Consider the following 26,011-nt stretch of genomic DNA (forward strand, 5'->3'; position numbering starts at 1 on the left):
ACATCGCGTGTTTTTGGAGAGAACACTTTCCGTGCGAGCGGCCGCTTTTCGCCCTATTCAATTCCAAGAGATGCGAAAATGCGTCCCGGCGAAACTTTAACAGTCGAAATGTGCTGTCAGATTTGGGGAAATCAGCCTGACACCCCCAAAAGATGCACTGACATTGGGGATCACTATAGATACCCCTGAATAGCCCTGCTGAAGGCATTTAGGCTGCTTAAATGCTCTCAGTAGCTGCTAATTAGCGTCTTTGCACAAATGGTGAAGAATAGCATTTAGCAGGTTTTTTTTAAACCTTTAAGTTTGTCCCCCAACTTTGGACTTTTTTGCCCCCAAAACGAAAGTACTTTTTGGGGTGATTAAAAAATACTTAAAACTTTTTTTTGACGCAGTTTACCTTTTTTTCGGGGCTGTCCCAAGGCTGCAGTGGTGTTCCCCCAACTTGGCACCCCAAACCCCCAATTCTGCGCTTTTTTCCAGCTGCATTCAGAGGCAAATCTTTACTGCTGGTTACAAGGAGCAGACTATTCGCACCAGCGAAAAGTGTTTGGAATTAAATACGGGGATAAGTTCTCGCCTGGGGAAATGCAGTCACCGGCAAAAACGGCTTATCGCGGCTAATGAGATGAGACTGTCACACTAGGAGACTGCGCTAATACCTGTGTGTAGAAAATGGCTCTGTTGTTTTGGAAAGATAAATTAATGAGGAAGCTGGTACTGCAAATTACTAGTTAGAAAAAAAAAATACAAAAGCATTACTTTTAGTTCATTTTCTTACAACTTCAATATAAAAGCACTTTTTGGCCATTTTAGGTAGAATGTCTTTGCCACGTGAAGAGAAATAAGCAAACCTATGCTAGTTATTGGCAATTCAAAACCTACTGAAACCAAAACCAAAAATAAAACGTAATTTGTACTGCCTAAATTATTACGGATGTTAACGTTGGAATTTGACCAGGTCATTAAGTACACCATATGTACAGTGGTGAAAGGGCTCATACCATCTTTATATGAGATGGAGATACTATATGTAATAAGACGTTTCCTACCTTTTCCAGTCCAGTAGTTCCATCCTGAATATCATCAGGCAGCAGTATAATCATGCTCAACTCATTATTAACATATGGTAACTCAATGACCTTGGTGAACAATTCTCCTACATAAGTCATTGGATATTTGGCCTTTTTATACATCATCTGCACAGGCTTGGTTTCATTCTATAAAATAGAAAAAGTACTGTATTATGATCATGGCTTTTATTACTAAAACTAGGATGTAGCAATGATATTCATTAGTAGTCCAAAAGGCATTCAAGCTACATATATCAGACAAAGAAATAAATATCAAAAGGTTTAGTTGAAAATATGGGGCAGTGGTCAATTTTGGGACCAAAGGACAATCTATTTGTTGTTTAATTTTGTCCTTTAACATGGTGATGGTTTTGGTGGCTAGAATATGGACCGAGGAAATAAACTCTCTTTTGGGGGCAAACTACAAATAGTTACAAACTAAAAATAGGATACAACACTATTTAAAAATGCAACAATTATATAAGTGATTATCCAAACATATCATACACCCCCCCTATACACAAGTAAGGGTGCAGGAATGACCCCAGTGTGTGCATAGAATGTGAAGCAAGCCAGTTGGGGTAGAGATAGATCCCCTTCCATAGATGTACGTTGACATCATCTGCCAGTGTCCATCGTCATACTCTACCATCCAAGTGGGCATATAGAGGTGTAATATATATTCTTGTGGCGAGCAAAGCGAGCCAACGTGCCCGTAGCATGGCGAGCGAAGCGAGCCTGCATGGGGCCAACTTTCTTATTTTTGTGGAACGTGTTGGCAGAAATCTCCACTTCGGCCCTCACTCACATCACTTCCAGGTACAGCTACTGAAGGGGTTTTATGCTCTGCCAAGCCAGTTGCTGCAAAACACGCATCAAACCCTGGGGACCCCTGCTGTGAGCACACCGGGCTCCCTCCTGCACCTTGGCACCATCAAAGTCATCTCCATTATACTGAAAAGTATCTTTACCAATTTTTACTACACTCTCATTGGCATTCTGTGTAATTTCTAAGATCTTGGAATCAATCTCCCTAACAGACAACAGTGCAGACCTGCCACTGATATTCCTATCCATAATGATTTATGGCAGAGGTTCCCAAACTCAGCCCTCAAGGCACAATAACAATTCAGGTTTTAAGGATAACCATGCTTGGGCACAGGTGACTTAATTCTTACCTCAGTCTTTTGATTTAACCATTTGTGCTCAACCATATATATCCTTAAAACTTGGACTGTTAGGCTGCCTTGAGGACTGAGTTTAGGTACCTCTGATTTATGGGGTTTGTCAGCACTTAGTACAGTAATCAAAATAACTTACAAAGTGTTGTACTAATTGCTTTTATTACAATAAAAAGTTTCAGAAATGTAACTGCCTACTGTCTTTAAAACCCAGCTCAAATGCGTTTGTGATTTGCCTCTGAGCAGCATATAACATTTGCCAGCATTGATTAGATTGGTCATTCCATTATCAACAACATAAATCTATGTCCACTTATGTATAAGATGTAGAAGTCTGGATACATACTTTCAAATATTACCACAATGCAAAATATTAGCATTAATAATATATGAAATGGGCATTCATAAAAATATACACTTCCAGCACATACCTTATTCAGTCTAAAAGGCATTTCACGAGTATGATCTTTATTAAATTGGTTTGCCCAGTTTCCCTTGAAATAAATGGCATTGACAAGCACTAGTCTGGTGAGAGCATCCACACTACCGCTAGGCAGCAAGTCCTGGATTTTACCTGAAAGATGACGGATGAATAATGAACACACAACACGACAGGAGATGCACAGAGTAAATACAATGTTTTCAAATCACTAAAATTAGAAGATAAATTGTGTTTTACTATGTAGTGGCGCAAAAATGAGAGTTATGGCAAGAACTTACCTTTCACTCTCTTTGCTCAAAGTCCATAGGGTCCACAGGGAGACCTTGGGGGTGTAGGTGATGGGAACCAATCCGGGCACCACGCAGTTAAAAGTTTTCAGCTCCCAGGATGCATTGGGTCCACTCTCCCTATACTCCGTCCCCAAGCCTCAGGCTGGAGTAGGATAAGAGAGAAGGAAGACTAGAACACTCAAGAATCACACTCACAGACAACCGATGACCAGTACGATAGCCCATATGAAGCCAGGTGTGTCAGGGCGGGTGCCCTGTGAATCCTATGGACTTCAAAGAAAGAGCATTAAAAAGGTTCTTGCCGTAACTCATTTTCTTATTCAGGGTCCATAGGATCCACAGGGAGACCTTGGGGATGTCCCAAAGCAGTCATTTTAAGGGTGGGGATTGCTCCTGCGCTGAGAGGAGAATCCGGCGCCCAAAGGAAGCATCCTGAGGAGGCGAAGATATCAAAGGCATTGAACTTCAGAAAGTTCAGGACAGAATACCATGTGGACACCTTACACAGCTGATCAGCCGAGGCGCCACGGCGAGCTGCCCACGAGGGACCCACAGACTGAGTAGAATGAGAAGTAACAGTAGCCAGTACAGGAAGTGAAATCCATGTAGCACACATAAGGAGTCTGATTTCCGAAGGGACATGGTATGGTTCACATACATCCTGAAAGCACGTACCACATCCAAGGAGGCCTCACCTGCCGAGAGGTCTGGTGATTGAAAGGCCGGAACTACAATTTCCTCATTAATGTGGAAACTAGTTACAACTTTTGGAAGGAAACCAGGGAGAGTCCGAAGAACAGCCCTGTCCTCATGGAATATCAGAAATGGGGGGCGGGGGCGCGACAGGAGAGCGCCCCTAAATCTGACACTCTTCTGGCTGTCGCTATAGCCAGAAGAAAAAGAGTCTTCACTGTTAAACACTTGAGCTCCACAGACTCCACGGGTTCAAATGGAGGATGCAAAGAACTACTGGTAAATCCCAAGGAGCCGACTGGAGGGACAAAGGGAGGGTGAATCCGGAGGACACCCAGGAGGAAGGCGTGGATTTCAGTTAGTGGAGCAAGTCTACGCTGGAACCAAATGGACAGAGCAGAGACATGCACTTACAGTTAGGCCTGGTTGGGTCCTAGGCTCAATCCAGCTTGAAGGCAGGCCAGTTCTCAGGAAATCCTAAACACCTGGGGTTCATAGCCTCAGGAGGGATGTCTCAAGAGCCACATTGTCAAAGATAGACGACCCAACTCCGGGTAAAGGCAAGGACCCTGAGACAACAGGTCCAGTCGATGAGGTAGCAGGAACGGAGTGTCGATGAAGAGACCCCAAAGATCCAAGTACCAATGACATGTGGACCAAGCTGGAGCCACCAGCAGGACAGCGTCTCTGTCTTGTTCGAACTTCCGAAGAACTCGAGGAAGAACGCAAACTAGAAAGTCCACTACACTGACAATGCATCTACAAAGGCTGCCTTTCTTGTTCTGGACCTGTACCCAGACAGTTTATGATTGTGTCGGTAGTCCATGAGGGATGTGACCCTCGGCCCATGTCAGAATGCGGGACACTTCTGTCATTGTTGCCTGACTTTGAGTACCCCCTTGATGATAGATGTAACCCACTGTTCTGGCATTGTTGGACTGAACCTGTACAGGTTTTCCGTGAAGTATGTGCTGGGCCAGGTTGAGGGCCCTGTAGACAGCTCGAAGTTCCAATATGCTGATTGGCAGGGTTGATTTGACCGATGTCCAACGGGCCTAAAAGGAGTGTGGACTGGTCACTACGCCCCAGCCCCGGAGACTGGCGCCCGTTGTTAGGATTACCCAGTCCGGAATCCAAAAGAGGCGACAGTTGGTTAGATGAGATGTCTGTAGCCACCAAGATAGACACAGACGCATCTCTGGAGAGAGCACCATCGTCTGGGCTTTGATCCGTTGGGGTAACACGTTCCACCTGGAGAGGATCAGCCTTTGCAGAGGCCACCATGTCGAAGGTGGACACCATGGATTCCAGAACCTGCATTGCTGAGTGATTGACACTCGGCGAATGTGGAGACATCTGCACACTCGTAGTTGAAGTGTGGAGATCTTGTCATATGTCAGAAAGATTCTCTGATTCTGAGAATCCAGCAGGGCTCCCAGATGAATCTTTCTCTGAGACGGATTCAGGGAAGACTTTTTATAGTTTATTAACCATCCGTGCTTGTGCAGGAAAGCAATGGTTAGCTGCAGATGGTGGTGAAGTACTTCTGGGGATCCTGCTAGAAGCAGGTGGTCGTCCAGATATGGTAACAGACACCGAGACCACGCAAGTGGGCCGCCTTGATAGCCATAACTTTGGTAAACACCTGTGGAACTGTGGATAGTCCAAAGGACAGAGCCTGAAATTGGAAGTGTTGCTGTAGTATAGCAAACCGGATATTGCTGCTGTGAGGGCGCTATAGGCACATGTAGGTACGCGTCCTGAATATCCAGAGATACCATGAAGTCCTCAGGCTCCATAGCTGGATGATGGAGCATAGGGTTTACATCCCGAACCTGGGTACCCTGAGGAATTTGTTCAGGGATTTGAGGTTGAGAATAGGCCGATGAGACCCATTCGGCTTCTGAACCAGAAAGAGTAGAATAATAACCAGTCTCTCGCTGAGATAGTGAGACTGGCACAATTACCCCTGCTTGCAGCAAGGACTGTATGGCTTTCTGGATCTTGAGCCTGTGTAGGAAGACAGGTGGGGAGGCCCTCTAAGAAATTAGAGGGCATACCCGTGAGAGACCACTTCTCTTACCGAAGCATCCGTGGTGGATTGACACCAGCACTGAGTTAACTGAAGAAGTCGGCCTCCCACTCTGGGATGTCCCAGAGGGAGGCCTGTCCTGTCAGGCTGAGGATTTATCCTCGGGCTTTGAAGCAGGGCATTTGGTGTTCCAGGTCTGCTTGGTCCTGGGTTTGGCGGCCCTAGTGGAAGGCGACTGCCTAGGAAAGAACTGACCTTTAGGTTTTCCCTGAGGATGAAAGGACTTAAGTGATGTAGTCCGAGGCCTAGTAGAAGTAGTTGCTGAAGGCAGAAATGCAGTTTTTGATGCTGCCAACGTGGTTACAATCTTGTCAATGTCTGAGCCAAACAAGATCTCCCCCTTGTAGGGTAACCCTTCTAGGTCTTTCTTTGAATCCGCATCTGCCTTCCATGAGCATAGCCACAGGGTATGGCGGCCAGACACAGCCGTGGCCAAAGCTCTGGAGGTTAGGAGACTGGCATCCAATGTCGCTTCTCTAATATAGGAAGCTGCATCTTGAACGTGAGCGACAAAAGACATCTGATCCCTATAAGCATCTGAGGGAAAAGAGTCTTCAAGTGCATCATCCCAGCTCTCTATAGCTTTTGCAATAGCTATGATTGGACAGGCAACAGCCCCTGAAAGAGAGTTATTGATTTCATGCAAGCTTCCACTTTCCTAACCGTAGGATACTTCAAGGAAGTAACTGTAGAAATAGGCAATGTAGCACTTATAATTAAACGCGTAACGTGAATCCACCGCAGGGGGTGTTTCCCATTTTGCACAAGGAGCCACAGGATCCCTCCTCCAGAGGGGAGTCAGGATTAGAGAGATCAGTATCTACTGCCTCCTCAGGTGAGAATTCAGAATCTGAGAGTTGCGTGGACTGTGACGATAACACAGGACACTTAGAGGGCTTACTGGGTAAGGGCTTCTCACCTTGCAACATTAGATGTAGCCACTAGACTCTGTACAGAGCTAGAGAGTACATCTACCCATGCTGGGGGCACTGGAGGTACCCGTATCGCCTACACCTGTTGTGGCAACCCCAAAGGGGGAATTACAGCCTGCTGTGATACCCCCATAGGGGGAATGACGGCCGGAACCACCAGGCGGTCCGCAATAGTGGCCAGAACCTGAGAAATTGATGCCACGGGGGGCTCTTGCACATGTGCTGGGTTTTCCGATGAGCCTGGTGAAGTATAACACTTACTACATAACCAATCTTGTATCAAATCCTCATCACTTAAGCCTGCAGCACATAGATTGCATGATAGCAGTATGGGTGCAGATGCCTATTTGTTACTGTTGCCTTTGCTAGACATAGCTGCTGAGTAATATGGCACACAATATGGCACTGGGTATAATGCAACCACCGTGTATGTAGGATACTAGTAGGAATGCAATATACTGGTCCTGTCCTATGCTTGGGAGTTGCAGGAGCACACAGCCCAAATATGGCCTAGGAATGTGTTCATTACCCTTGTCAGACAAGTTTGCAGGATAAAATGACACACAATATGGCACTGGGTACAAAGCAACAAGTATGTATAAATACTAACAGGGAGCAATATACTGGTCCTGTCTTATGCTTAGGTAAGCTTCAGGAGCCTGTTGCCTAAATATGGCACAGTGCAGCACACATCAGTATGTAACAGACCTCACAACTAATAATAATTTATATATATATATATATATATATATATATATATATATATACACACACACATATATAGTGTCATAAATATTGGGACATTGTCAGAATTTTCATATTTAGGCCTATATTCACCACCACAATGGCTTTGAAATGAAACAAACAAGATGTGCTTTAACTGCAGACTTTCAGATTTAATTTGAGGGTAATTACATCCAAATCAGGTGAACGGTGTAGGAGAAGACTTCACAAGAGTGTTCACCACAAGATGTAAACTATATATATATATATATATATATATATATATATATATATATATATATATAATCAAGTGCGGCACTCCAAGCAATAAAAACCTAACAATCAGCTTAGTGGTGGTAACGTTTCAATGCAACAGCATTTTCGTCAGACGAAAGTGCTGTTGCATTGAAACGTTACCACCACTAAGCTGATTGTTAGGTTTTTATTGCTTGGAGTGCCGCACTTGACTCCTCGTATACTTCATCACTACAGTGGGGGCAAACAGCTAAGTAACGCTTATTACTTTGAGGTGCCGGACTCTTGCATATAATATATATATATATATATATATATATATACACACACATATATACATATACACACACACACACACACACACACACACACAGTATGTCAGGTATGAACCACCCTACCACCTGTATTAGGGCAGAAATGACGAAAGAGTATAGCCATAAGCTGACAGATAGAAAAAAGGAGACAGACATTCAGCGCTAGCACAAGTCACATGCACTGCAGGAAAGATGCTGCAAAGCGGCACTATACTCAACTACACAGACTCAGTGTCTGGTAGGCAATAGCGCTACATACGCTGACCCCTTTTTTAATGGGGAGAGGTATGCAAGAGGACCGGACCACACAATGCCTGGGAGAACTGCGACTGCACCATGAGAAAATGGCCGCCAGAGACCTCAGAGGGGGCATGTCCGGAGGAGGAGAGCATTTCAGGGAAGCCAGACCACAGTGGAAAGGCGCGCTGAGCTGATCGGAGGAGCCGCTTAAACAGGGAAGCTGTCTCCCCTGGCCGGTTATTAATCCTTGGGACTCTGGTTTCCTGCACCAAATTGTCTCTGGTGGTCCAGTGGAGATCGATGGCTGGAACCTGCGTCCACACCCAGCCACCTCCGGTCTGTCCCCAGAGACCGGAGGTATCGACTGCCGCGAGCACCGACCCGCCTTACCTGTCTCCTGATGTCCGGGTGCAGTCTGGGTCCTCTCCAGGGGCCCTGGCTAGTGCTGACCCCCAGAATGCCCGCCAAGATCCCCAGGTCAGAACTGGCGTCGCGGCACCGAAGGGGTGATGGAGCGGCAGCGCAGACGTCCCACGGACAGTCTGCTGCTGCTTGCTCTCCGTTGTAAAAGTTAAAAAAAAATCATAAAATAAAAAGCTTAAGCCTAAACAGCCCCCTGCGTAATGATGACCGACTCCGGCTCGGAGGTGCTTCTGGCTCGGGGTATAGGGAGTTGACTCAATGCATCCTGGGAGCTGAAAGCTTTAACTGCATGGTGCCCGGGTTAGTTCCCATCACCCACAGCCCCAAGGTCTCCCTGTGGAGCCTATGGACCCTGAAGAAGAAAAGGTTTCATGGTGCAAAAATTATACAGTAGGACCAAGATTGTCCATGTTAAACCAAGAGGTTGCTAAAATAATCAAATTAATCATTAAAACAAAAATATATGTACAGTGCATACTGATGGTTCCCCTCTTTCCCTACTTTTATAATTATGTATGGGAAAGAGTATGCTCCTAAGGCCAACCCAGAGAAGGTGATGGCTAATTGCCAGGCTAAATTTCCGACAGCTAAATCTGATCCAGGCACTGTTTGTGCAGCTTGTGAGACAGAGGTCCAGGCTCCTTGGTCCCCAGTCTTACCTCCCATTGATCGGTCAGGGCTAAAGAATTGGCAGGCTATGGGGCAGATTGAATTAGTCTCGGGATTTACCCTGTGACTAATTGCCGGCCTAAATTCCGGCGGCGCAGGGAAAAGCTATTCAATTAAACAGCCTTTTCCCCGTGCCGAAAAAAAAATCGGGACACATGAGCGGAAACACACCAATTCCGGGTAAACTGCGAAATCAATGTTTTTATTCTTTTCCTCGCGCGCAAGGCCGATTCAGTCGTTTTTACACATATTTTTACCTCGCACCTATATGAGGTGCGAGGTAAAGTCCACGGGGACTCCCACGCGAAAAATCCCAGCTAATTGAATAGGTCCAGTGCAGCAATTAGCCGCGGGCTAAATCCTGCAGCTAATTGAATCTGCCCCTATGCGGATTCTAAAAAAAATCCCTGGCGGTGCTTCCTTTTCAGGGGGCATATTTTGTGGGCCATAGTTGGATAAAATTATTCTATGGACACTGGAGAGAAGGTCCCCTTTTTGCCTTCATCTGCTCCTAAATCTAGAGGGACAACTTTTTGACTGGTTCAGTCCTTTTGGTTTCAGAATAAATCCAGGGACAGGTTATCTCAGAGGTTCAGGCCCCGGTGAGGCGTGCGGCTCATGACAAAAGTAAGCAATTCTGGGCTGCCCGTTGTCAGATGGCTTGAGGTCTGACAAACGCCAGACATGATGGACAGGAACTCCCCCCAGGGGAGCATGTGGTTTAGGCCCATCTATTATTATTCCAGGAAAGATGGTTAGAAACCTCAGACATTTGTGACCAGAGGTTATAAGATAGACCTCGCAGATCCCTCTTAAAACAGATTCTTCTCCATGGATCTTCTAAATGATCAAAAAAATAAAAAAATAAAAAAAACACCACATCTGGCCTTGGATGCTTTTATTCAAAAGTTACTTTCAGCATATGTATTCTCCTTGTTCCCTGACAACAAAGAAGAATGGTGCTTTACGCAAATCTTTTTGTTTTAGTTCAAAAGTAGATGGCTCTTTCAGGCTAATTTTAAATAGAGAATCTCCAGGTAGCCAGATTCAAAATGGATTTAAGGTCTGTAATTCGTAGAATGAAGAAGGTGGGGCTTCTGGTGTCTTTAGACATTAAAAAACAGGCCTGCATATGTCTGTCTATTTGGGAAGGTCATCAGTCCTTACTCAGGTTTGCAGTCAAACAGCAGCAGTTTCAGTTCAGAGCACTCCAATGTAGCTTTGACACCGCACAGGGGAGTCGTAACGAAAGTTATGGCTGTAATCGCGGCCTCTCAGATCCAGGGGGAATCACAATAAGCTTATAGGCAAAGTTCCCTACAGGTTTGTTAGGCTATGTGGGTCAGAACTAACAGGTTTTAGACTCTCATGGTCGGACCATAAAACTAAGCGCTTGGAATATCTGGCTAGTCGGGAATAAAAGGTGCCTACACACTTGGCGATGTGCTCACGATCCCACATGGTGTCCGATTTCCCCTTCAACTCTCCCCAGCAGTTCCCCGACAGTCGCGGGCACGATTTGGTGTTAGAAACGGTCCAATGTGACAAACGATCTATTGTGCCTCCTAACTATTCCAGTGCATCGTGACTGAGATTGTCAGGTCTGCCCTACAGCACGGCAGATCTGAAGATGCGATGTACGACCTGTGGGGACGCGCATCTGCATCGTGATCATGAGTGGACATGATACCGTCGGAATCGGGCAAATCGTGTAAAATATCGCCAAGTGTGTAGGCACCTTTAGACTTTGTGGCATGTGGGCTCTCAGTATAAAATAAACAGTATAAGAAAAATAAAGAGAAGTGCTCAGACAGACTAATGTTTTTGCAGTGATAAAGAGACAGATGGTATATATAAAAAGGATGTAATTTATTACACTAAGCCAAACAACAAATATTAATGGACAAAGTAAAAATTCAATAAAAGACAAGCAGAATAGCAAATTCTTGTACAATGGCAATCTTGTCACAAGACACTTCCTCGTGACCAATAGTTTAAAAATGTATGTAGTAATATATTCTTATACCCTTCTCAGAGGAAACTCTTTTAGGGATATGATCAAGTCCCAGTTACAGAGTTTTCCTACCGGAGGATAAGAATCTGGCTCTGCAAGATCTTGAGAATTTTATGTTGCAGGAAAGGGAAGTGTCAGTGTTTTTTTACATGAAAGTTGAGGGCAAGATGGTTTGCCCAGTTTAATTCCTGGGTGTTTCAACTGGAACTGCTGAGGAAATGGGACGGGCTCCACACTTTGATGAATCCCAGGTTTTTACCCTGTCTCTCAGGACACTTCACCCCCTCCTGTAGTAGTTAAGACAGCTGCAATATGAGCAGGTGCCATCTAACTGCCATCTGGGATTGGATCCTAGTAACCATGGATGCCAGTCACAGAGATTGGGATGCGGTAATTCTTAACTCCACCTTCCAGGGAAGGTGGTCAGCGGAGCTGGTGGCCAGCCAATGTGCTGAGGCTTCAGAGTTACTGTAATTCTACACTCTCGGGGCAGCCCAGTCTCTAGTAGAAGGGAGAGATGTAAAGGTTCAGATGGACAATGCGACTGTGGGGGGCCTATCTGAACAATAAGGGAGGTACCAGGAGTGCACAGGAAAAGAGGTAGGCCAGCCAGGTTTTTCATTGGGCATAGAAGCACATTCTTTTGTAGAGATGGGGTCCCATCATTTATCATTAAGATGATTCTGGTCGTGTTTCTCACCCCTGACCCTGGTTTTGCTTTTACCTTACTAACCTACATTGAGCCTCTTTCTTCTGATCCTATAAGCTTTACTTTGACCCATACATAAGCTGTCTGGCACTTGTACGTTTCTTTTCAGCACCTGGGCTAACTTCCTACTGAAATGACTGCACGGGAAGTTACAGTATGTGAACTCTTTCTGGGATGCAATACCCTACACAGGTACCTTTTTCCAATTAAACTAGTCTGTTTAATTTTAAGGGGTGCATATATTTTCACACCACATGGGAAGCTGAAATACCAAAGTCATGTTTAACTTCTTTTACCAAAACTTTGCTGACACCACAGAACAGTAACTTGGCAAATTGACCAACTAGGATCATAACATGACAACATTTAACAACTTATTTAGAACTAGTGTAATGCAATCTAATTGCAAAACAAAATTATACCCTAAGATCACCTTCAGTTTTTTGTTCCACCCAGTTATTGATTTCTTTTCTGCAATCTTCTGACTTCCCAGAGAAGTCTACAGACTGTAAATCAGCAAGATAATGTTTCTGGGTTGATCCCAGAAATTCCTGTTAAAAATAAAACAACAATTTCAGGCGCACACTATTTCAAGATTATTAGAACTGATAATAACAGACCTTTTATGCAAATTAGGCAAAATTTGTAATGAACATTTCATAAACCTTGTCAAATGGAACAGAATTTGGCAGCACCAACAAAACAGCAAAAATTACTGAAGCAGGTGCAGGTAAATATTTAATGTAATGATCTCAAGAAGATAAACCAGGCATGTCAAACATGCGGCCCGAATAAACATTTTATGAGGCCGACAGTGTGGGCCTACATAGATACATACATACATATATATATTGCGGCCCACACCCCTGCCACGATCGGAGCTCAGCTCCGATCGGGCAGTCTTTACTTTAGTTAGAGCTGGCAACGCTGGTCTCTGAAGCGATCAAAAGCCTCTCATCGTTTCAGAGGCCAGCGTCCCCAGTAATGCAGCGACGAGAAGAGCCTGCGCCTGCCACTCTGGATCTAATTAGAACCAATCAGCGGCAGCGTATACGTGGGACGGTGGAAGTGAAGACGGCGCGGACTGGAGCGGTGCCCAGTGGCCATCGTGAAGAAAGGCAAGTACTGCACAGGTGAGTGGGGCCTGTTCTATACTGGGAGAGGGCACAGCATAAGGGGCATTAAAGGACACAACATAAGGGGCATTACTGGGGGTACTGCATAAGGGGCATTACTGGGGGCTCTGCATAAGGGGCACTACTAAGGACATTACTGGGGGCACTGCATAAGTGAACTACTAGGGAAATTACTGGGGCACTGCATAAGGGGCATTGCATAATGGGCACAAATTCAGGGGGCATTGCATAAGGGGCACTACTACAGGGGGCACTGCATTGGATTTTATTAATAAAAAAACATTTCGAAATTGCATATAAGACTTTTTTTTTCGTTGTGGCCCACACACTCTTAAGACCTTGAATATTCGGCCCAGTTGGTATTTTGAGTTTGACATGCCTGGGATAAACCATACAATAAACACACTGCTTATTTATAAACAAACAAACAGACCAAAGGTTTGCTGAACTGGGCTATTCATCAACAAATACCATTTGCTCACCAGACAGATCTAGTAATGAGATTTAATTGTCAGCCGCCAGAGTGACAGCTGGCATTTTACCCATCAGCTCACAAATGACACTTACACAGATTGTTCCAGGCAGAATTTTTGTTGTGAACCAGGTTTTTTTTTTTTTTTTTTTTTCAAATAAAGACTGAAAAAAGCTGCAAGCATAAAGTAACAAAAACAGTGTCTGGAACAATGTAAGTAATATTTGTAATACCAACAAATCTTTTGACTTTTTAGTGGGTTGAATACTTCTGCAAGCCACTGTAAATCTTTGTCATTATGTAATAAATGTCCCAGGAATAATGGTTTAAGAGCATGTGCTTCCATGTTTGTTACCTTACTGGGAGAAGAGCAGAGCTGTCTCAACTATGGTATATGTAATATTATACAACACTTAAATTCAGGAGTACAATGCATACACCAATGTGTATGGAAAGAATAAAATTATTGCAGGGTTAATCCATATGACCCCAAAGTTAAGTAGAGAACTATTGAATGATTGGAGAAATATATCTTAATTCAGATATTGCCAATTTAGGCATGCAAATGTGCAATACAGAGGTGTCCTCACTCATCTTTGCTGCAGTCATGCCAAACATCCCCTCTCAGTGCGACTGGTCCCATGAGACACTGCTAGCGTCTTTTATTGCCAAAAATGCTTCCAAGTCGCGATGCGATGTGCTAAGATAGACATATCACACTGCATGGCATATTGAGGACAGATGAGCAAGGACAAAAAAAAAAAAAAAAAAAGGATGCAAGAGTATAAGTGACCACAATCCAAATATCAAAAGCATCAATAAAAACATTAATTTAATAAACATAAAAAATATCAAAGATACCTATTCTATTGTGACACATCTCATGTAGAATGATGCGTTAAATATATTAAGCTTGTTATACATTTCAGTTAGGGTCACTTCTACACCAATAGCCTCAATCTTTGTCCACTCTTTCAAGCAGTTGAAAGCACTTACAAAGTTGACGTTTCAGTATGTTGGTTGGTGTTGGAGAGATCACTTCAGCCTGTTCGACTATTTTGCAAGCAAGTTGTGTTTACAGGATCAGTTCCCTCCAGTACCAGCCTCCCTCCACTACATTAGCTCACTCAGCACATATCACTGGTTGCGAAAGCTGAAGAAGTCAGTAGGTGGCCAGTGGAGAAGCCACAGCACTGTTCACACATGCCTGCCAGCCAAATGTGGCACCTCTCCTTAGTGAAGAGATGAAAAACATTATGGGGTTGATTCATTTACGAGTGGACCGCATTCAGGGACATGTTTTCGCATTGTACATGCATGATTTTGGGGAGAAATTTACTCACACCTCCGCATTGCCTTGACTTATTAAAAAGGACTGGGTAGAAGCTAGTTTCACCATATCAGAAATTGCGATGAGTGGGTACGGTTTCTGGGAAACCAAACCCACCCGAACGTACCTGATCGGAGCAAATTCGAGTGCTGGCTCGGAACTCCCTGCCATTTTGAGATTTCAAAACATCATCTTCCCGGCGTCTGATCTTGCGCATTTTGGATCCGACATATATCCCTCCCGCAGTGATTCGGGTGCCGGAGGTGTGTATCTCGTGGAAAACTTCGGAGGGAACCAGCTACTAGATGGTTCGATTAGTCTTTCCTTTTCATTGATTGACCATTTCTCGTCGTTATTGAGGTGCAAGTCCCCATCTATGGCCTTCTTGCTTTTGCTGAATGGTGACAGCAGAGCAATTTCAAGACTTCAAGTTTAACTTGAAGAACTTCAAAGCAACACTGTGTCTTTGATGGGCAATGGCACCCACATGTCAATGACTCCCTTAGAGTAAATACTGGCCAAACTAATTTTTTGATAGGAAGTCAGCAAAACGTTGTATATATTTTTTTATAGTGCAGGAACATCATTCTATATTATATTACTTCTTGTGTATTGTTTAAAAAAAAAAAAGGGTTTATGTTGAACAAAACTTCAGGCCGCGATACTATATTTTAGGTCTAACACTAATGTGTCAATAGGTCAAGTGCCACCGTCTTATTATCTGCACAGTGCTTCACAGTCGTTGGGCAGCTTGTTGTTAAAAAAGTGCGTGTTTAAATAACTCCAGGCGTCGATAAGGATCATGACAAACAGAACAGAAGGGGCAGCAAGCAAACATTAGCGCTGCTGACACCTGTCATGACTATACTAGTCCTTCAATGTAATCTACTAAAGCCAGTGCTCAAGGGCATAGAGGGTTTAAGTCAGGGCATCTGGAGGCAAAACAATATTTTTAATTGCTAAGAAAAATATCACCTCTAATAAAGGGAAAGTTTCCTGCAGAAAAACATAAAACTGCCAACATGCCATACACCACGCACAGTGGCAAAGAAAGACTCAGGCCTTGACCTTTATTCACGGTGGTTCTGCAACTGCTGGCAGTCAGGCACCTTCTTTTGCCTTACACGATATTGCAAGACTGTCTCACTCTCGAGTATGGAAGATGTGTTAAAAAAATGAAAAAAGGAAAATCAGTGCTAAAAAAAAAATAATAATAATTAAAAAAAAACAACAACTGTGTTCAGAAATGTTACAAAAAGTTGATTCTTAACGTGCATATCCACTAGACGAGAGTGGAAAGACTTTACGATTACTACACTGTAATCGTGCAATCATTCTCCATCCTGTGCAGTGGATAATGTGCCTACACTGAACAATATGTTGTTCAGTGCAGGCACCCTCCCTCATCCGTGAACAGGCACAAACTGTCGTTATTGGCAGGTTGGCCTGCATGTTCATGCGATGATTGAGGGCGAAAACGACCAGCTGGAGCGCGCATCGCTGGTCTTTTTCAAAATCTTAATGTACGATCTATGAACGATTAAACGATAATGTCGTAATCATTCATTTTAATAGTCTAGTGCAGTGGTTCTCAAGCTCGGTCCTCAGGACCCCACACAGGTCACGTTTTGCAGGTCACCCAGCAGGAGCACAGGTGTACTCATTACTCACTAACAAATTTGAAAAGATCAACAGGTGGAGCTAATTATTTCACTAGTAATTCTGTGAGGAGACCCGGAAAACAAGCACTGTTTGGGGTCCTGAGGACAGAGATTGAGAACCTGTGGTTTAGTGGATATGCACCTTAAGGAGTATATTTACTGAAGTGCAGGTTTGTAGAAATGGAGATGTTGCCCATAGCAACCAATCAGATTCGGCTTTCAATTTATCTGGCACCTTACAGAAAATAATAGCTAGAATCTGATTGGTTGCAATGGGCAACGCCTCCACTTCTAAAAATCTACACTCTAGAAAATATACCCGTGTCCTTGAGTGCTGTGTGAGCCTGACCTTTCTGATACATTGCATGTAGAGAAGCCTCCTTCCACCATTTCTGCGCACTCTGCCAATGTGGGGACGAGCGACACAAGATGCCGACAGAAAATTGAGGATGCTACTGGGGAAGTGCAACAGGATGATGGGGATATTTGTGTAGCCAATGCCGTTAATGAGGAGGTTGATGATGAGGATGTTGTTTGATCCTTATGTGCGCGTTTTGCCTTATCTAGGTTAAACACTCTGCACCCTTCTACTCACAAACCAACTGTAATAATAGTGAAGGTGCAATAGACAACATCACTAATATTCCATAGTACAATACATCTAGCATCTACTTTCTCCACAGAGAACTTACAAGAGAATTTTATACAACCGAAGTCATCATTGTAGTCTTGTCTCCCTGAAAGAGTACAGCAGTCAATTTCTAGAGTGAAGCCATGGACTGTAATAGGATGATTACACATGGTTGCATGGTTTACATTCTGTGGAGATGATTCGATTGTATTTTCAGTGGCTATTTTTTAGGGTGCCCGACAGACAATTCAAGTGTTGGTCCTTCCGCAGCGCAAGCATTGTACCCTCAGAAGAGTGCGAGCAGAAATGTGCAATAAACCTGTGATTACGGCACCCTAACCACAGTTTGGGCACCCTAACCAGGCCTTTACACGGGTTTAGCGATTTTACATGGCTAAACCTGTGCTAATAGGGCGTGAAGGCCGCGATAATTAATGGGTGCCCAGAACAATTGAATTGCAACACTGGGTGCCTATTAATTATCGCTGTTCACACAACAATTGAATCACCCCCTTTAACAGTTAATGTGATAACAACTAATACCAAAAGGGTTTTATTTTTAAACATGAATTGGACCCTGGAGAAGGAGTGATCATCTGTGTCCAGGAACATAGATTTTGCAGTTATATTTCAGGTTATAGTTTCCAAAGAAAGTTAATTTGTTTTCCCTCATGTTGCCAATAAACTTACACCAAGGAATGTAAATGACTTTTCTCCATATAGGCGGTTAGCAGTTCTCAATAGATAGTCTGTCCCGGGCTTGTTAATCTCAGAGATAAGAGACTGAAATGAAGTATGGACATCCTTTGCTTTATCAAACTGAAGCACCTGCGAACAAAAAATGTAATGATTATAAAAATTAAGAATATTTTTTTTTAGTGAAAGGAATTGGCTTAGATGTCAGTGTTGCAATTCTCTAAAACAGCCATGTGTCAAAAATTCCCAGAGACAGCAGAATTGCCCCTCCAACCAGGTGATTATCCAAACAATTATAGAACATAATAAGAATGCTGGACAGTTGGAAGGAATATTTGTAATCTACAGATTCATCTAACATAATAACCGGGAAATGAAAGCTCTATATTCTGATATTATTTAATGTATCTTGCTTATTACAATATTATTTAGCCTGACTACGACCAGAGCAGAGCTGTTCACCACGGGTATACTAATAATAATGGGGGCCAAATGTAATAGGGTGCAAGTTTTTTGTCTACGTCAAATTTGCACATTTAGAAGGTGCGAGTTTGTCCCACATCTGGCAAATGTAATAGAGTGAGAGTTTAAGGGTCCAGTTTGGACTCTCAGGCGAGGTAAAACTGCAGGTAAACTCGCAACTTATAATGCAACTTTCATTACTTAGTGCGAGTTACACAGAGGCATGCACAGATCAGCGAAATCTGTGCATGCTTCTGTGTTTAAAAAAAAAAAAAAAAAAAAAGAAGAGTAAAAATCAAAGTACCAAGCTTTTCTGAGGCGGTCCTGGTTGTGAAAATACATGGTGAAAAAGATGTAGGGTTCCCTTGTATTTCCATCAACCAGCTCAATAACCAAGTCCAGGTTGTGGAAATACGAGGGACAAAATGTGTAGGGGTCCCCCCCCAGTGTTATCCACAGCCAGCGCCGGACTTTCTAGTGAGGTTTTAATGCCACAGCCCAGTCAAAGCATTATCACCCCACGCTAGTCAGCCAAGGTCGGGGATCCCCGGGGAGGTGGGACCCCCCCAATAAAGGGGTTACCCTCTCCAGGGCACCCCAGGCCTGGGCTGAGAGCCTTGGACTATCCCCGGCACACCTGGGCGATGGGTGCCAGGTTGATTGTGTGAAAAAAAAATAGAACAACATTGTCTTTTACAGGAGAACCAAGAGGTCCCAGCAAGCCACCCACACATGCCGGTACTTGGAGACCACAAGTACCAGCATGCAGGGCATTAAGGACCTGCTGGTACCTCTAGTTCAACTGTACAATGAATATTAAAAAACAACACGACACAGACAGGGGTTTTATTTTATTACACATGCACTCACGCTGCATACTTACCTTGCCCCTAGCGCCGGCCTGTCCCTTTCTCCAGTAGAATCCAATTTCGGGACTTCTCAAAAAAAAAACTTAAAAAAAACGTACAAACATACTCACCTACCCCTTGTGTCATGTCCCCTTCTTTCCATGTAGGCATCCATTGTCCGCAAAATTCTGGACCCACAGACACTTTTTCACTTTTATAGGATTTTTTTTTTTTTTTTTTTAAGCTCAGAAGCATGCACGGATCTCACTGATCTGTGAAAGCCTCTGTGTAACTCGCACCTGCTCAGGCTATACTCACTAGACTGAAGCAGGTCTATTTTTTTGCGAGTTTTAGGTCAGTAATATTGTGCACATTAAAAACTTGCACTCTATTACACTTGCAGAGTTGTGTCTTCACAATGGTAAAACATCTGGATGTGAGCTTTGCCATTGCGAGTTGTGGGGGTGTGAGAAACATGAGAGTTTGCATGTTCTTGCAACCTATTACATAGAGTGAGTCCTAAAAATGTGCGAGTATAGCGCTATACTCGCACATTTTCAAAACTTGGACTCCATTGCATTTAGCCCTGGAACTTTATCAAACTTCCTGTGATTTATTACATAGTCTGGCCTTTACACTGGACCAGTCATCAGAGTGGTCACTAAGATCTACTATTTAGCAGATTCAGCCAGTATAAATATTTATGTTTGAAAATGTTCATATAAGTGCAATCACACATTTTATTATAGTCCACAAATATACAACTACCCTACTTAAAATGGCAAAAAGCTAATTTATATGCTAATTTTATAAATGCATTTTTTATGAGCTCCTGACAATGAAGTGAAGCAAGATTTACATTTCAACATATTTAAATATTCTCCCCCCATCTGTGTGCTGTACTTTCCATACTAACCTTTGACATCTGAGCAGCCGTCTCCCCTTTAGCTCCCAGAAAAACCATTGCCAGAGCAGAGGAGATGCTTATTGGGGAGAAGAACACGTTACTTGTATTACTGTCAGCTAGCTTCTTAAATAAATCCATAGCAAAGGAGCCATTTGCTTCACCTAGGGAACACATTGTTCAAAGTCTGCAATCAAACCTGCAAGATTAAAAGGAGAACCTATGAATATTTATATATCTATAGCCACCAGGCCAATCAACACATCTGCTGCACATGGTAAACTTCTGCCAGTAGTTACACAAATGCATAAATGCTGCTGTACTCAAAACCATTCCAAAAAAATTCCCTTGTTTATCAGAGATAAATGGCGACAGTCAGAGAAGGAGGGACACAATTTTCAACATTACCTTGCTACTCTGCCTTTACTCAGGCTGAGAAACATGACATATCTATTACATACTAGTTGTTGCCTGGCTGTATACCGTATTCGTATGCCACAGCGATATGGACAGCTGGCTTCCCCCTCACAGCTCATCATAGGCAGCCGTAGCCAAACAAAATATCAAAATATGTTGGTTTTATCTAGTGTCATAAATATAACGTAGATCTAAAAAAAAAAAAAAAAAAAAAAAAAAAAATAATAATAATAATAATAAAAAAAAAAAAAAAGCACCCTGCCCTCACAGCCTGTGGATGCTGTGTTCACCCGCGGGTCACAGTGTCCCGCGGGTCACAGTGTCCCGCGGGTGGAGAAATGTGCGGTGATCCGGTCACCGCCGGAGAATAGACGTCGGGCGCATGCGCATGGCGTCTATTCTCCCTGTCTGCAGCGCTTGGGGGCTGCCCTGTGTGTCCGTAAGTGCCAGGCACGCCCCCAAGAGTGACGAAAAGGGGAAGCGTCTTATATACACGCCCCCTTTTCAATGGTCACACCCCCTTTTTGGGGTGCGCACACAAAGGTGCCCTCTCTGGCTCCGGCGCCCTGCTTGCCGCCAGAGTGAACACTATAATATATATGTTGGCATGAGAATTATGATATACTACTATTATATTGCAGTTTTTACCTCAAATTTATGTCATACATTATACTGCAATAACTACTCAATTATCTCACACATTTTAAATGACCAATTCTATATCACCTACATTACAATTAAAACCTTGAGTGAAATCGGGTACCGCATTGATTTAGTCCCCAAGATTGAGTTTAACAAATATAACCCTTACAGATACTGTAGTTTGGCTGCAATAATCCTGTGAGGCAGGACAACAGAAAGAATTAGCCTCACAGGATAATTCTAGCCAATCGATATACTTATGGTCACTCCTGGGGAGCACCACCAACTGGGTTATTAAGAGAGGAACTACCCTCCGAATATTAAACACATGTTGGTTGTTATATGATATAACAATAATTTATGCTTTCATCAAGTGAGGAGTCCCCCCGTTTGTTATACTGTAGTTTGCCCATCTCCCCCTCTGGTTATACCCAGGGCCGGCGCAACCCACTCAGCAGATCATGCACAGCAGGGAGGTACCAGACTGGAGAGGCGCTATCCCTGCGGGAAGAGCTAGATTGCCTTCAGTTTCTGTGGCTGCAGCACTGCTGAGTCTTCTGTTGCTTCTGCCGGCTACTGCTGCGCCTGTCAAACTATGACAGGCAGCGGCAGCCTGCTATAGAGACTTTTCTCCCCCCTCTTTGCCTGCCATCCCCTTATGCCACTCCCCGCTTCTCCTTGCTGTGCTGAGCCTTACCTGCTGTTGAATGACAGGCAGGCTCAGCGAGCAGCTCCTTAACACCACAGCGGGATCGCAGCTGGGTCCCCCTTATATGACAGCCAAGCAGCAGGCTGAGCCTGCCTGGCTGAGCAGCTCCTCACCACGCCCGGCGGGCGGCACCGCCGCTCTTGCCTGGCCGGGTCCTCCCCTCTGCCTGTACTGTCAAACTGAATGACAGCCAGGCAGCAGGCTTAGCCTGAGCGGCACTGCTTCTCTTGTTCCGTTGCTGTGTCCTGTCCCCCCCTGAGTCCCCTCCCCACCTGACCTGGTGCTCCTAGTCTCCAGTGCTGCCCTCTCTATCTCTCCTCTCCCCTCTACTCCATTTCTTCCCTTCCCCTCTCATAACAGGTCAGGACTAGAATGAGATATAGCCCAGCCTAAGAGGAGCATCAAGAAATTCAAAAGGAGTGGAGAAGACAGAAACTAACAGTTGCAGAGAAAAGGTAAGTGTTATTTGAAATGTTTTAGATATATATCTATTTAAAAAGGTAATATTTATTGAAGTAAAATTATTTTGGCTTATACAGGGCATCCGGAAAATATTCACAACGCTTCAGTTTTTCCACATTTTGTTATGTTACATCCTTATTCCAAAATGGAATAAATTAATTTTTGTCCTCAAAATTCTACACACAATACCCCATAATGACAACGTGTTAAAAAATTTTTTGCGATTTTTGCAAATTTAATAAAAAAAAAAAAAAAAAACTAAGAAAATCACATGTACATAAGTATTCACAACCTTTGCTCAATACTTTGTTGATGCACCTTTGGCAGCAATTACAGCCTCAAGTCTTTTTGAATATGATGCCACAAACTTGGCACACCTATCTTTGGAAAAAAAGGGTTTGGTTTCGGCGCTTCCATAGGATCTATGGATCTTGGTGTTCCCCTCATGGGATAAAGAGAGGGAATATATAGTTATCTATGCTTGGTGAGACCTTCTGCCCGGGGATCCTGCTAAGCGAATACTGACATTACAGATAAGCTTATAGAATTATTTTATTATGTACGGGCATTTTTACTTTATCTTATGTGTGCATTAAATTGTATTGTGTTATTGGATTACACTATGGTCCTTTTCTCTTTTTATACTATTTATTGCATGTCATTACGGATGGTACTTTTATGAATTTGAGCAACCCTGCTCTGAATAAGAAAGTGAAGTGCTGACTACACCGGTGTGTTTTATGCTGATTGATTTGTGATTAAATTCCACCGCTGAAGGTACACCTCCATCACATAGGTGATTTTTTCTGGTGAAGGGTACCTAATAATGCACTGGCTATAATCTGGTTTCCTGAAACACATTGATTGCACCATGGGAGTGCGCTCTCTGTTTTCCTCCCTCTGACCGTTTGAAGATATCCAGTGAAACCATCTGTGACGTCATTGTTGCAATCGGCAACCACTGTAGGACCACAGTGATTATTAGGTCCAACGCTACACACTCACCGAAAAAGGGTGAGTGCGATTCTTACATCGCTATTTCTTATTTGCTAATATTTACAGATTTACACTATATATATATTTGTTCTCTCTTTATCCCATGTGGGGAACACCAAGATATCCATAGATCCTACGGAAGCACCGGAACCAATCCCTTTTTTTCTAGCGTATGTTTGAGGAGCTCTGTTGAAAAGCCCCTGCTGTTCATGGCTGCATATCCAATTGGATCTCTTTTTGTATGAAACTCAGCACCAGTCACACATCCCCAAATCACACCTATCTTTGTGCAGTTTCGCCCATTCCTCTTTGCAGCACCTCTCAAGCTCCATCAGGTTGGATGGGAAGCGTCAGTGCACAGCCATTTTCAGACCTTTCCAGAGATGTTCAATCATATACAAGTCTGGGCTCTGGCTGGGCCACTCAAGGACATTCACAGAGTTGTCCTGAAGCCACTCCTTTGATATCTTGGCTGTGTGCTTAAGGTAGTTATCCTGCTGAAAGATTAACCGTTGCCCCAGTCTGAGATAAAGAGCGCTCTGGAGCAGGTTTTCATCCAGGATGTCTCTGTACATTGCTGCATTCAGCTTTCCCTCTATCCTGACTAGTCTCCCAGTTCCTGCCGCTGAAAAACATCCCCACAGCATGATGCTGCCACCACCATACTTCACTGTAGGGATGGTATTGGCCTGGTGATGAGCGGTGCCTGGTTTCCTCCAAACATAACACCTGCCATTCTCGCCAAAGGGTTCAATCTTTGTCTCTCATGTTCTGAGAGTCCTTCAGGTGCATTTTGGCAAACTCTACACAGGCTGCCATGTCCTTTTTACTAAGGAGTGACTTCCGTCCGGCCACTCTACCATACAGGCCTGATTGGTGGATTGCTGCAGAGATGGTTGTCCTTCTGGAAAGTAATCCTCTTTCCACAGAGGAATGCTGTAGCTCTGACAGAGCGACCATCGGGTTCTTGGTTACCTCCCTGACTAGGGCCCTTCTCCACCGATCACTCAGTTTAGATGGCTGGCCAACTCTAGGAAGTGTCCTGGTGGTTCCGAACTTCTTCCTCATTGGGACCTTCAAAACCAGCAGATTTTTCTGTACCCATCCCCAGATTTGTGCCTCGAGACAAACCTCTCTCGGAGGTCTACAGACAATTCTTTGGACTTCATGCTTGGTTTGTGATCTGACATGCACGGTCAAGTGTGGGACCTTATATAGACCGATGTATGCCTTTCAAAATCATGTCCAATCTACTGAATTTACCAAAGGTGGACTCCAATTAAGCTGTAGGAACATCTCAAGGATGATCAGTGGAAACAGGATGCACCTGAGCTCAATTTTGAGCTTCATGGCAAAGGCTGTGTATACTTATGTACATGTGATTTCTTATTGTTTTTTTTTTTAATTAAATTTGCAAAAATCTCCAAAAAAAACAAAAACCTTTTACATGTTGTCATTATGGGGTATTGTGTGTATAATTTTGAGGACAAAAATTAATTTATTCCATTTTGGAATAAGGCTGTTACATAACAAAATGTGAAAAAACTGAAGCATTGTGAATACTTTCCGGATGCACTGTAGATAATAGTAGAGGGTAGGGTGGGGTATGTACATGTGTATTAAAAAAATAATATATTTCATATTTTAAATTAATTATTCACATACATTTAAAATGTGAAAATTATTATTAGGGATGCAGTCATAATCCAGATTGTGGGATCCAAACACTATTCAGAATACTGGTGCCGGTATCCCGAAGGTAAGTACTCTGGTTAGGGGGAGGGTTAGGATTAGGCACTAAGGGGAGGGTTAGGTTTAGTCGGAATGGGTATGAAATACCGCTCGATTCCCGTCAGCGGCAGCCCAACAGGAGCAGAGTGCGACGCAGCGGAAGCCCGACAGCGCTGGAAATCCCGATCGTGGATAGGTAAGTATCCACTAACCTAACCCCCCTAACCCTCCTTAGGGGTGCCTAACCCTAACTTCCCCCCCAAGTGCCTAACCCTAACCACCCCCTTCCCCGCTACCTAAACCTAAGTCCCCCGGGGGGGTGCCTAACCCTAACCCTCCCTCCCCCTTGCCTAACCCTAAGTCCCCCCCGGGAACCCTAAACCTAACCCTCCCCCCCGCGGCTGTCCGCTCTCGGCGCCCGGCATCACTACGATCGTGTTGCCGGGCGCCGGTCTCCCGGCGTCGGGGAAATGCGGGCGTCTACATCTAGACCCGGCTTTAGAATTACTTTGTTCGGTTACTATATTTTTTCTTTTATTAATGTAGTTTCCTACTGACTGTCACTTACTGATTTTTCCTGGCCATCACCCTCTCCCCTTTCTCTGTCACCTCTCTCTCTCTCCTGTCAACCTTTTCCAGTCACGTGCTCTCTCCTTTTCTGTTACCCTCTACCTCTCACTATCACCTTTTTCTTCCACGGTCACTCACTGTCTCTTCCCAATGTCACCCAATGTTTTTTTTTTAATAATGCAATTTCCCACTGACTGTAAGCCACTGCTTTTTCCAGGCTGCCATCCTCTCCCTGTCACCTCGCTCTCCTTTCACCCTCTCCCTGTGAGCCCCTCTCTCTCACTTTCTGCCTCATCC

General features: G+C 43.9%; 1 protein-coding gene across 4 annotated transcripts in view; it reads right to left on the reverse strand.

The window, feature by feature from the left end:
• Positions 1-26,011, reverse strand: part of LOC148524821 (serpin B6-like) — a 75,375-nt gene that overhangs the window by 24,330 nt on the left and 25,034 nt on the right. For all 4 annotated transcript variants that reach the window (XM_088471730.1, XM_088471729.1, XM_088471731.1 and 1 more), the window contains exons 2-6: positions 20,200-20,386; positions 17,968-18,105; positions 12,481-12,598; positions 2,683-2,825; positions 1,050-1,217 (exon numbers count right to left, since the gene is read on the reverse strand). In XM_088471730.1, the coding sequence (XP_088327856.1) occupies positions 1,050-1,217; positions 2,683-2,825; positions 12,481-12,598; positions 17,968-18,105; positions 20,200-20,364 (732 nt within the window). In that variant the 5' untranslated portion in view covers positions 20,365-20,386. The remainder of the gene's footprint in view (positions 1-1,049; positions 1,218-2,682; positions 2,826-12,480; positions 12,599-17,967; positions 18,106-20,199; positions 20,387-26,011) is intronic.

This window comes from Taudactylus pleione, unplaced genomic scaffold, assembly GCF_031769625.1.
Source record: "Taudactylus pleione unplaced genomic scaffold, aTauple2 ptg000116l, whole genome shotgun sequence".
NCBI lineage: Eukaryota > Metazoa > Chordata > Amphibia > Anura > Myobatrachidae > Taudactylus > Taudactylus pleione.